Raw genomic sequence first — 12,659 nt, 5'->3', positions numbered from 1 at the left:
TTTAATTCCGCTTGCGACAAAATACTTTCAAAGCTTCGACTTCCCACATCTGAACCTCATCATAAGAAAGGAGTTCAGAACTCATTGTAGAGTAGTAGGTTTGTTTACAACACGCTTGAAGAATAAGCTAAATACAATGTAAACACGTAGAGGAGAAATCCAATTGTAGAGTTGGTGCTCACTTTTCTAGGCTTGCCACACCAGCATGTCACGTGTGCAACAAGGGAAGGACCCAAATGCAGGACACAAACTTGGAGCAATAGGTGGGAGGTTTATTGAAGGGGTTTCCAGGGAAAGGGGACGGAGAACATCCGGCTCGTGGAGGCAGAGGATGAAGTGAGTTGCAGGTAGCAGGCAGGCAGGTGGACAGGAAGCCAGGGATCCTGTAGCACAAAAACCAGTAGGAGTTAATACAAAAAACACACGCAAATGTACTTGAATCCACAATTCAAGCAGCCAGCGCCGCAAACTACCACTGTAGCTGAGTAGACGATCTAGCGACGAGTGGCTGAAGACTGGGGTTGATATACTGCTGGGTTGATGAGTTAATGGATGGCAGGAGTGAGGCTTGGAGCAGGTGAGTTGACTGAACTGCAATCAAGGGAGAGTGAGGGGCACACACACAACACAGACACATACACACACACACACAACACAGACACATACACAGAGAGAGAAACAAGCAGGTGACCCAGGGAAAACACAAGGAATGACAGGAGGCGTGACCGTGACACAGCATGCATTGCTATTCCACCGGAAGCCTGAAACTCCAATTCCGTCTATTGTAATCCTTGAACACAGCGACCTGTTCACCACAAACTAACCACACGGCTTTACCTTTGACTTCTGTAAAGAAATACTTAGCAGTCCATGTCTTCTTGAAAACACGGCATTATGTATCAATCTTTCTTATTTTGGCGTGAGCGGACATTTTGAGGGCTAGCCGGCCAGCATCACTTGTAGCTGTAAAGAAAAAAAAAAAAGAAAAACAGCACCCTTTCCAAAATAATAGCAACACAGTTAGAAAGTTGGTTACACCATGCACGCAATACAATGGTGTTGCTTTTATTTTGAAAAGGGTGCTGTTAAAAAATATATATATACTTTTTCATATGTTATAATTTACGATTGTCCTCACGCGGGCCGTACAATGCCCAAGTCTGACCAAAACCAGACCAATATGAGTAAAAAACATTTACTCAGTCAGAAAATCTAATTTCATCAACCACTAAAATATCTTGTGTCCACATCTTACTGAAACGTGACTACAGCTTGTGTTCCAGGATTTACAGCTGAGAGCTTATGAAGCATCTTTCCAGAATGATTCTGAAGACACACAGCCGTGAGCCGTTAACCTTGGGTCACACTGCATGTTCTTACCACTTCTCAAAAACAGCACACCCTGTTCCTATTGACTCGTTTCCTGTTACAGTTTGACAGATTGCTCTATAGCAGGGGTCAGGAACCTATGGCTCGCGAGCCATAAATGGCTCTTTCGATAACGCAATATGGCTCGCAGACAATTTTGAGGTGACATTTTTTAACATGATTAACAAGTAATAAATAATTGTACTGTGTCATTTTAAAGTAAAACATTTAGCAGCGGATTTGTTTTTAGTTCTCCCCTCTCTTTCCTCCGCTCTGTCTCTGGCTGTAGGTTAAAGTGTGTTCGCACATGTGTGTTTACTCAGTTAGGAACCTTCCTAACGTCATTTCCTTATCTAAATGATAAGGAAATTAGCTTCAATGCTTCCTTTGTTATCTCCTTCAGCAGAGGATCCCTTTCTATTTCAGGGGAAAGTAAAATATCTCTTTTGGGGTGAAATCATGGTGTATCTAAAAGATTCAAACGGAACTATAATGCGTTGAGATTCCCAGCCACAGATGTGAGTCTCACCACTGTATTTCCCTCCAGAGAAGGTAACGGGGAATCCAGATGCACCTCCACATGTGTGTGTCGGGGACGGAGCCCCGCCCTTAGCGAAACAGCAGAGGAGAAACTGCACAAAGCAAGCCGTAGACCGGGGGGGTCAAACTCATTCACAGAGATGGCCAACATTAAAAACTGGGACTACGTCGAGGGCCGAACACGGTCCACATTTATTGAACAGGATACACATATTGGATAAAGTGCAAAAATATATGGAACATATTTAAGTCAACTGCAGACGGGTTGCTGAGCAGTTAAATGTAAATATCTGAGCTGCAAAGTCGCCAAATGCGCTCAGTTGATCAGCAGAATGCTGTCGGGAACACAGAGGTGGAGATGGTTTGTCAGTGTTTGGAAACACTTAGTGACCAAAGTTTCCTTCTGTATGCTTGGCATCACACATGTCCGTGATCACACGGCCCTGAAGCTGCAGGTTTAACAGTGAGATGCTTCGTTATGTCGCACAAACAGTCCAGCTCACATCGTCCCAGAGATCTGTGGTGTGTTTCCCTTTGCTTTCCAAAAACTTTTATTTCATTCACACATTTAAATACTTCCTCAAATGTCTTTTCCCGTGGTTGTGCCATGCATTGATTTAATTACCAAAACCGGCGGGCCAGTTATGACAGACATATGATATTTTCTCTCGGCCGGATATAATTGCCTTGAGTTTGACACCCGTGCAGTAAACACTGAAACGTGCACATAAATGAGATAAATAACGTAAGCGTTTAGTTTATTTAATAAAAGAGCACCTGTTCAATGCAACACTGATACCGCTATTAGTACTCAGAGACGTGTTGTATTAAAAATGCACGCATAAAGTTGCATTCAAAAGGAAATACATAAAAAAAATACTTGGCTTTTATGGCTCTCCCAGCCAAAAAGGTTCCCGAACCCTGCTCTATAGAGTAACTCATTATAATGAGAGTTACGGGTCAGAAACGATAAGCGTGTAGCGGAGTCTCTCCCTAAATATCTATATCTGATACTGTTGAAAATGTTTCACTCAATCACACAACATGTCTCCTCTGGCCTCGTGCTGCTGAAGTTGAAACAGAAAAACATAATCCAACATATTCTGAAAGGGTTTCAAACTTCCTACTTTGTGTAGCAGTCTGTGAGGACGCTATTACTCAGCCGGAAAGGGAGATTGATGATTCTACTCATGACCAGTCATCGTAGCACTTATGCTGAAAATGAATCCGGCTTTGTCTGCTGTGCAACATTAATAGATTGTAATTCAACTAACTCGACTTGTATTAAAGAGTTTCATACAAAAATGTTTACGAGGACACTTCACAAATGCATCTGGTCACTTTAAATATAACAGCAAAAACACTGTTGTATTGTTTGTACTGTGTCATTTGCATCAGGAGATATTAATAAAACATATTTAACAAACTCGGCTGAACCGTGTGATGATCAAATTATGCAAATACAGAATATAAAGAAGATGATGTAAATCCAAAGCGTTGGGTGAGAAGGGTTCAGTTTGGAACCTGCTGGCCACATTGGCGATGACGACGTCAAGATATTCTTATTCTCTGAGGACATAAAACACATTCTTTCTATTTTCTGTTGAAATGACTTCACAACTACTTGGAGGTACATGAACAAATGCTTTGTGTCAATGTTTATTCAACTTGTGGGGTACTAAGTTATTAAAAAGGAGACCTTGTCCAAGACAGAAGTTATGTTTTATTATACTATAACTTCAGAATGCCATCGCCTCACCAGAGACAGATGCCAGGGTAAACAGTATTTAAATGCACGTGTTCCTCTCATCTTGATCTATAATCAGATCATAATTACATGTTTCAAAACAGAAAACCAGACTATCATGAGTAAAAAACATTTACTCAGTCAGAAAATCTAATTTCATCAACCACTAAAATATCTTGTGTCCACATCTTACTGAAACGTGACTACAGCTTGTGTTCCAGGATTTACAGCTGAGAGCTTATGAAGCATCTTTCCAGAATGATTCTGAAGACACACAGCCGTGAGCCGTGAGCCGTGAGCCGTTAGCCATGAGCTGTGAGCCGCTCCACTGTAGGCCTACTCGACATTAGCAAAGCCTTGTACAAGCGGAGGGTAAGATAACAGTGGAAACTTGGGCTGGAAAACATTTTTATTTTCTCCAAATTATTATCATTATTTTTAAATATCTAGTTGTGCACTAATGTCCCACAATGCAATGCAACAAGGAAATAAAAAAGCAACTTCAACTGCAAAACAATTAAATAAATTGCAAATGATGGCAGCGACATGACTGATTTAAAAAACCTCAGAGTACACAACATATGTCTCGTCATGAAAGTAAATTTAATTAATTATTTCCACCCTTTCAGATAAGTATATAGAATATACTTATACATCATAGTGAACCTGTGAACGTGCACAAGCTTGACGTCCACTCTGACTGAGTTACTGGCTGCACAGTTGTGAGATATTTCAGTCAGAGCGACATTTCCATCTCTAAAACAAACACAGGGAAATAATAAGATGACAAAAACAAAAGCATACTAATTAAAAAGAATTAATTGCAACTTTGTTATGCAAATTAGACAAACAAATAACAAGCAACCAAGTAAAACTTGCTGACGAAAAATATAATGTTTCCATGTAATCAATATTCGGCCCCGCTTCTCGCTGCATCACACTGCATGTTCTTACCACTTCTCAAAAACAGCACATCCTGTTCCTCTTGACTCGTTTCCTGATGCAAGAGTGTTTCACGATCCATAGCTTCTCTGCCTTCACGTTTTATTCTCTGAAGTATGGGCAGCACGGTGCAGGTGTTACTGTGGGCTTGGATTATCCTGGACTCCAGGGGGTTTTCAAACTCACTGCCAGAAATCACTGATGGGAATTTCACTAATGAGTGTGTGCGGGAACACAACAGGGCGCGGTCATCTGTCAGACCAACCGCAAGGGACATGCTGTACATGGTAGGCATGAAGGTTATTTTACTTCCTCACCATAATCAAGTGACAGGTGTTCAACGAGCTCACAGCACCACAACATGTGAAGTAATGTGAACGGATTTAAAACGGTTTGTTTTCAGAATGGCACAGCAGCGGCACTGGAAGGCTGATGTTTGAATCCCATCTAGTAAATAAATGCTCACGAATAAAGTTACATTAAAAAAATGCAAGAACAACTTGTTTAAATTGTGAGGCCTGTGGATTATCCAGAGGTCAGCTGCTTCATGTTCTTTGTCTCTGTTCAGACGTGGGATGAGGGCTTGGCCATCACTGCTCGCGCATGGGCGAGGCACTGTGTGTTCGAACACAACACCCACCTGAAAGATGCCCGCCGGGTGCACCCGACCTTCACCTCTGTAGGAGAGAACATATGGACGGGCTACCCACCATCTAAATTTGATGCGTCGAGAGCCGTGAAGCTTTGGGTGGATGAAAAACAACATTACGACTACAACAGGAACGACTGCACTAAAGTGTGTGGCCACTACACGCAGGTACATGCAAGTTCTTTACAGACTTAATGAAATGTTTTCAAGAGATCATGAAAGGCAAAACTCAAATAAGGAACTGATCGTGTTTTATATTTGCTCTGCACGATGTGACCGTTGTGCCGTCTCCAGGTTGTGTGGGCAAGAACCTACAAGGTTGGTTGTGCCGCCCAGCTGTGTCCACGTGGTGTCAGATACACAAACTTTGCTTCTGAAGAGAGCGTCATTTTTGTGTGCAACTATGCTACAGCGTAAGTTTAACAGATTCAAATACACTCAACTGATGCTAATGTTTAAAAAGCATTTCTCTGCTGGCGTTTGAGGCTGTGGTTAGGAACCGGTTCAGCGTGGTTTCATGTGAAACTATGCTGGTGTTCATCACAATCACATCAAGGTTGAGTAGCGTAAAGCATGTTAACCATCAAAACCCTGCATGACTAGATCTAGATCTAGCTGATATCCGCTCCAGTGTCCTAAAACTATTGCAAACACAACAGTGAGCCACAGCGTTGCACCGAGAACCAACACACAGCCGTTTATTTTCAGCAAAGAGGAACGCACAATGACCAAACATTTGCTACCTGCAATATGGGAAATGCTTTAACTTGGGTAATGATTCTTGTGCAGGGGGAATGTAGTCGGAGAACGGCCGTATGAAGCTGAAGGGGAAAGTTGCTCGGGATGTGAAGGCACCTGCGAGGAGAAACTCTGCCGTGAGTATTCAGATCAAATCCTTCATATCCTGAGTCTAAATTAAGTTTTAGTCTTAAAGATAAGCAACAATTATGGCTAACTTTGCCAATTTTTGTTTTATTTCTCGGCGTTGTCACAGTTCAATCATTTCAAGACCAAACATTTAAAAAGGAAGCAAAGACAAAAAAAAAGCAGAAGCTTCACCATGTTTCAGCTTTCCTACGGACAGACTTTAAGACGCTTTACAAAAACCTGAGAAAAATAAACATAAAACATGAATCCCTAAAAACACAAATGCATTTCAACCTTTTGTCTAAATGTCTTTGCAGGAAGCCGAGAACGAGATTCACAGCAAAGTAAGTAAAACAGTTCAAAGCAGAGATGTCATCAAGCTTTTAAACACACACACACACACACACACACACAGTAACCTCCGGGTGTGAGAAGTGAAGTGTTAAACTTGTATTCTCACACATCCAGCACGGGGCGACTCTGCAAAAAGAAGTCTGATTATGTGGAAGTTTGAGAAAACTTCTTGATGTATTACCTCAGTAAATGTTACCTGATGAGTTTATGTCTCAATCTGTTTCAACATGATGTTCATGCTGTAACTTGTGTGTCAGAGTGAGACCGAGAATGAAGCAGCGTCTCTTTAGGGCGGAGGGCTGGTTTTTACTCAGTTACATCCCACGTGCTTCTTATCGAACACGTTGCAGGTTCTGGCTGTTTCTGTCTTTGTGCTCCTGCAACATGAAATAACATCTAAAGCTCATTTGTATCCTCAGGGTTATATTGTAGATGAGGTTTCTACCTCTATGTACTAGAGTCCAACTTAACATCTAAATTGTGCTTGCAGGTTACAGCTGGAGCCCGGACTGGGACACCGCCTCGGCTCCCAGGGGCTTTAACTACGTGTCTATCCTGATTGTCCGGCCCATCGCCATCATCTTCACCTTCATCACAGTTTATGTAGTGCGCCACTTTTATCCCAATGTCTTCTGCTATGAGTAGATTCACTGTGGAGCCTGAACGATGTGGACTTATTCCGTTGGTGCTAAGATGAAGATGCAAGTTTAACTGAACATTTTATTTAATAGTTTTTAAGTCCCATAAGAGCTGTACAGCAAACTGTCAAAGTGTATTTCACCCTCCAGCCTCTTTGAAGTCTCTAACAAACTAAAGTGAACACACAAACTGTCCAATGTGCTCGTTCATTTCATTGCAGTGTTGCACATCTAGTTACGACAAATCAATATTCTCATACAAGCGAAAACGCCGAATGACTGAAATGTAAATGTTATGAACCCAGTCATCACAGCTCTCACACACACACACACACACACACACCTTGGTGGAGCACAACAAGAGAGAATATTGGACTTGATGGCGTTAACTAACAAAACTAAAATATTCACCGTGCCAACATGAGGCAGAAATATTTCAGTGATGTGATTACATCATCAAACACTGCCATCAAAACGACTTTAGCCAACCGGTCAAGTCATCATTTCATCCTGTTAGACATTAGTGGGAAATTGTCTTAAGAGAATTCATTCTGGAGTTTCATTAGAAGTTTCCTCCATGTGTTCTGCGAGGTCGTGTTCACGAGAATTAAAACGATCCTACAAGATCCAGGTTGTTAAAAATCTTCTTTATTTTACATTTCCATCTGTGAGTCGCCTCCTCCTGAACTCAGACGTACGGGAAGAGAGCAGAATGTTATGAAACCTATAAATACCGACTATACAAAGTCAGAACAATAGAAGACAAATGAAGCAGACATGAGGAACACGTCATCACTCACTGGTGCTCTGGTCTCCAGATATAAGATAACACTATGAAATATGAAGAGGAAATCCTCCTAACAAACGAAGTCCAATAGAAACGTCCATGGTCCATTGAACTGTGCAGGACCTTCCTGTGTCCGTACAGAGTCCTTAAACACACCACATGGTGCACAGCTGAGGGTGCAAGTCTGTTCAGCCTTTGTTTTTTGTTTTGCTCTTCTTCTTCTTCTTGCCGGTGGTGCTGCTGGTGGGGGGAGCCGGGTTCACTGGTGGAGCCCCCAGTCTCTTGGTTTTGGCTTTTTTCACTTTCTCCTTAATGGCTTCGATGTCCAGCTTGCTTTCTGTAGGAGCTGTGACAAAAACAAGGTCAACAAAGGTCAACAGAGGTCAACAGGACTATTACAGTGCACAGGTTACATATAAATATATAACATCGTAATATATAATATTAGTGCAAAATGAACCGTTCCAAGTGAAATTATAGAGGAACAATTAATTGTCCACCATTATTATTTAGAGGACCCTGTCTTGGGCTGTATGTTCCCTCAAAATATTGTTTAATTGTAACCACAGAGCGTATGCATCCATCATCTGATGTGTTCCTTTAGATCTACCTTTCATGGTCTTCTTCATTAAAGGCTTCTCTTTCGGAGGAATGAAAGCTTTGTTCCGCTCTTCCTGCTTCTTGGTCAGAGCCTCTGCTTGTTTCACCTGAAAGAGAAACGATCACACAGTTCAGAATATGATCCAATTCTTCCTCCTCCTACCATTTCAGGCTGAGTTGAAGCAAGTCTGTCACTCATTAAAGTAGATCGTGCTACTCCAGCTGCTCTTCAATGAAACTGTAACCAAGCAGCAGGTACGACGCAGCTGGACATCGCGTGAACAGGCGCTGACTGTCAGCTGATGAACCTCAGCGCTCACCTTGACCTCTTCCATCTTCTTCCTCTTTTTCACACTTTCACGCAGGAAGAATTCTCCTGTGGCCAGCTCCCTGTCAACCTGTGGGATGATCCAGAGTCAATGTTAAAATAAATAGTCTCAATAACATGGAGAAAACATTCCTCTTTGTTGTCAGTTTATATCAAATTCAATCTATTTTTTATTATCAGAAAGACTTCAAATAACTTAACTTTATAATAAAATCAAACACAAGTGCTGATACATGTGGAGCTTTGTTCTCTTGTAAGTTTATGTTGCTCTCTACAGATGAAAGTTATTTAACTACGAATGTGAACATAAATGTGAGCATGCTTCTGACCGTGCTCTCCGGCTGTGGCGGAGGGAACGGCGTGTACTCCTTCTTCACACTCTTCTTCTTGGGTTCCCTGCGCTTGGCCAGGTTCTTGTGGCGGAACTTTGGCAGGAAGCGTTCCCAACTCTGCAGCCGCAGGTCTTCGTCTTTGGACAGCTCCCGCTTAATCATCAGTGTCTGATAATCGGCCAGCACAACATTTGGAAATGGGAGGTAAAAGAATGTGAGAATGTTCCCAAGACTTGTAACGTGACAAACTGGGTCTGTTTGTTTTAAAGGTCACACACCTCGTTAGATAAAGACTCTTTTAAAAAGACTGAACAGAATAAGCCCTCAGCTCCAGGTTGAGCCAGCCTTGGCGTTCAAACCAAGAGAGATTTGTTTCAGTCAGGAGATCAAGAACAAGGATGGAAAACATCTTCATTGGGCGTTTCAGTCTGCCTCACTGTTTCTGTGCCGTGTGAACGTACCTTGATGTTGTAGATGGGGTGAATGTTCTTCATCGTGTCCATCACCACTTTGCGCACCTGAACAGAACGAGACGTAAAAAAAGGTTCTACTTCCTGTTCTTGGTCTAAAATGTATTTGTGAAATTATTAAAACTCAATTATGAAACATTATTCCATCATAGACATCATTTGTTTCATTAGACAGTTCAGTGTCACTTTAAGTAACTTCTCGGCCAATCACACGTCTCTTAAATACATCAATAACAAATAACAAAGTCAAGTACAAACAGGAGTCTCTGGGAAAATGTCATTATGAAATAAAAAGGTATTTTATGTCTCTACACTGGTGTCTTTCGCCTCCTGATCTCCTTCTGCAGGTCAGTTTCTCCCCCTTTATATTTACAAATAGACTCGTGTGGACAGACAGACGTCGTGAAGTTCTTACCTCCTTCAGACCGTTGAAGGGCCCGAGGGCCGACACCGTGTTGCCTTGCACCATCACATAGCAGTTGGTCAACAACTCTAACGCCTGAAGAGACAGAAAGTAAAGCATTTAACGCATGACTTGAAGAGAAACAGCGCTGCAATTATCACCACAGGCTGTGTATACATGTTGTTGCGTGGAGCACTACAAATGTTAGTATGAAAAGTATCTATAGAAATAAAGAGTGACGTGTGCACAGTTAGAGCAGGTGAATTAAAACACCAGTATTTTCAGGTGAAATGTCAAAATCAATACGGTTAGAACAGAACTCTGCGATGCGCTACACAAACAGTGAAGGGCAGAAAGATTTGATTCTCTTAATTAACTTCAATTTATATTATTCTTTTACACAGAACTCATAAATAATCTGGATTTCTTTCACACCAATCCTGTAGTGTACTGCATCTTGTAGTGGGATGTTGTGAGACGTAAGTTAAAACGTGTTGTGAGACATGTTGAAGGCTGGATGTTAGTGTGGGCCTCACTTTTAGTGTGGAGCCCTTGGGGCCAATCAGCCGCTGCCTTCGCTTCACAAACCGCTCTCTGTTCCTAACCAGGGTCCCGATCTTGATGATGTCACATGCCATGTCATCCTGTAATATCCGCACAGCCTGGAAACAAACATAAAAACAGCATGAATAAGGAAGCAAAACAACCAAATAATCTGAAAGTCGCATCAGTCTTGTTTGTTTGCTGCTGCCGCTATCATCACACGTTTCTAAAAGCAAAAGCAGCAACCTTCAGGAAACTAAATCCACTGTATGACACGTGCTGTAAAAAGGAACCAGCCGGGCCCCAGCCCCACACGACAGCCGGTCATTACCTGTTCGAAGGGGACACTCCTGGACAGCAGCTTGATGAGGTCTCTGGCTCTCAAGATGGCGTACGGGTCAAACGTTTTCTTCGAGGTGCAAACTGTGATGCTTCCCTCGATCAGGTCCAGTGTGGCTTTGACATGCTGAGAAGAACAAACATCCAGGCATTAAAAGACATATTACTTTCAATCCTAGTGCCACCATTTTTGATCCCATGGCCATTACAGCATTAAAATGTAATCACTTTGGAGGGGTAATAATAATAATTAGAAAGTTAAAAACTTTGACTGGTCACAGGAGTAATAAAAACAAGCAATGTCGGACAAAACAGTGAACTTACTGTGTCTCCTAAAGCCTTCTCCACAAGCGGCCAGCACTCCTTTAGGTAGGCTTCTCTGTATTTGGGGAAGAGGGTGGCGAAGCTGCTCTCCTCCAGCAGACCACGGGGGTTGTCCTCTCTGGTGAAAGACGCCTCTTTCCATCCATCAGGAACACTCAGGAGTTCAGAATCATCCGCTGCATGACACACACATCAGATCCTCCATAACAAAGTCAGGGACATCAACATGGAAGAAACGGTCTTTCCACATGACCACCGGTGTACAGATGCAGTATGTTAGTTTGGTTTTAGGAGTGAAGCAGTCTTCGCTGTAGGACACTGGTGTTTATGTGGCACAATTACTGCAGAACCAATGCACTACAGCTTTGTGACAAAGATGCACAGAGAAAAATTAAAGGTATAGGGCGGGGAAGGAAGAAATGTTGCCTCTTCAAAGAAATTCAGATCACTGGCAGATGGCTTTCTTAATTTAAGGAAAACGTTTTCAAAACAATTCCTAAATTACAAAGAGTCAGGGATTAAGTTTACAGGGCTTCAAAGCACAGCGGTGGATGACAGCTAACAACACAGTATTTGACCGTTTCTCCATGTACAAGCAAAGAACATAGAGAACAACTTTAGTCTGTGCTGAGTTTTAGGAGGTGGGAAACTACATTACAGCTGTGATTTGGGGCATACTGTAGAGTTCTCGAAAAGCAAACACTAACCCATAGCACAAATAACAATGTAAAAAAAGGTATGTACCTGTTGTTTTACCTTGGTGTGACTCAAAACGAAGCTAACCCGTTTTGTTTTTCCAGCAGCACTGTTTGCGAAACTTGCTAGCTTAAAGCTAATACACGCGTGCCTCGCAACTGACATGTCAACACGGCAAGAAAACAGACAAAACTCAGCTCTGCTTCACAACAAATGTGTCGCTGGATGTTAAATAATAGTGTTCAAAGTGGCAGTATACAGTACTTACTGTGGTTTTTAGTCTTTTTCGATTTTTTCCCCGTTTGTGCTTCACTCACGCCGTCTCCCGTCATGGAGGACGCCATTGTTGTTGGAGAAGGGTCCGGCTTCTTCTTCTTCTTCGGGTTTAACGGCAGCTTCTTCTTCTGCTTCTTTTATGTTCATTGGCGGCTGGCAACCAACGATTTAGTGAACTACCGCTACCTAGTGGACTGGAGTGTGGAGCAGTGAATCAAATCAAAAATAAAAATAGAAGTCCAGTCTGGTTCTTTTGAACCATCTGTGAAAATAAACATTTATTTTTGTAATTATATTTTGTGCTGTTGTCCCCTTTGGTGCAAGTTCAGGTTTTTTCTTTCAATTTAAGCAGCAGAATTGTGTGAATTATTGATCATTAATAATGTAATCTCTACAGAGGTTTTGCTGACAATGGACCAGTGAGGCTTGGTCTTTACACTTCTACACATACCACGA

At 42.0% G+C, this 12,659-nt stretch overlaps 2 protein-coding genes across 3 annotated transcripts; one reads left to right on the top strand and one right to left on the bottom strand.

The window, feature by feature from the left end:
- The first annotated feature begins 4,682 nt into the window (after nt 1-4,682).
- On the top strand, nt 4,683-7,300 carry glipr1a (GLI pathogenesis-related 1a). 2 transcript variants are annotated; one of them, XM_029461888.1, is made up of 6 exons: nt 4,683-4,884; nt 5,166-5,414; nt 5,541-5,659; nt 6,036-6,121; nt 6,431-6,457; nt 6,958-7,300. In XM_029461888.1, exons 1-6 carry the CDS (start codon nt 4,714-4,716, stop codon nt 7,110-7,112), a joined length of 807 nt encoding a protein of 268 aa, XP_029317748.1. In that variant the 5' UTR covers nt 4,683-4,713; the 3' UTR covers nt 7,113-7,300. The 2 variants fall into 2 exon arrangements, with proteins under 2 accessions (XP_029317748.1, XP_029317749.1); XM_029461889.1 differs by lacking the exon at nt 4,683-4,884 and adding an exon at nt 4,903-5,047.
- Nucleotides 7,301-7,733: 433 nt separating this feature from the next.
- Nucleotides 7,734-12,351, bottom strand: krr1 (KRR1 small subunit processome component homolog). Its single transcript, XM_029461887.1, has 10 exons — nt 12,196-12,351; nt 11,232-11,407; nt 10,900-11,034; nt 10,562-10,687; nt 10,038-10,121; nt 9,614-9,670; nt 9,150-9,320; nt 8,813-8,890; nt 8,503-8,599; nt 7,734-8,238 (listed from the first exon to the last, which is right to left on the bottom strand). The coding sequence occupies exons 1-10, from the start codon at nt 12,269-12,271 to the stop codon at nt 8,081-8,083; spliced, it is 1,158 nt and encodes a 385-aa protein (XP_029317747.1). The 5' UTR covers nt 12,272-12,351; the 3' UTR covers nt 7,734-8,080.
- Between the last annotated feature and the right edge of the window lie 308 nt (nt 12,352-12,659).

This window comes from Cottoperca gobio, chromosome 23 (assembly GCF_900634415.1).
Source record: "Cottoperca gobio chromosome 23, fCotGob3.1, whole genome shotgun sequence".
Taxonomy (NCBI): domain Eukaryota; kingdom Metazoa; phylum Chordata; class Actinopteri; order Perciformes; family Bovichtidae; genus Cottoperca; species Cottoperca gobio.
This window is presented reverse-complemented; position numbering and strand designations above follow the sequence as displayed.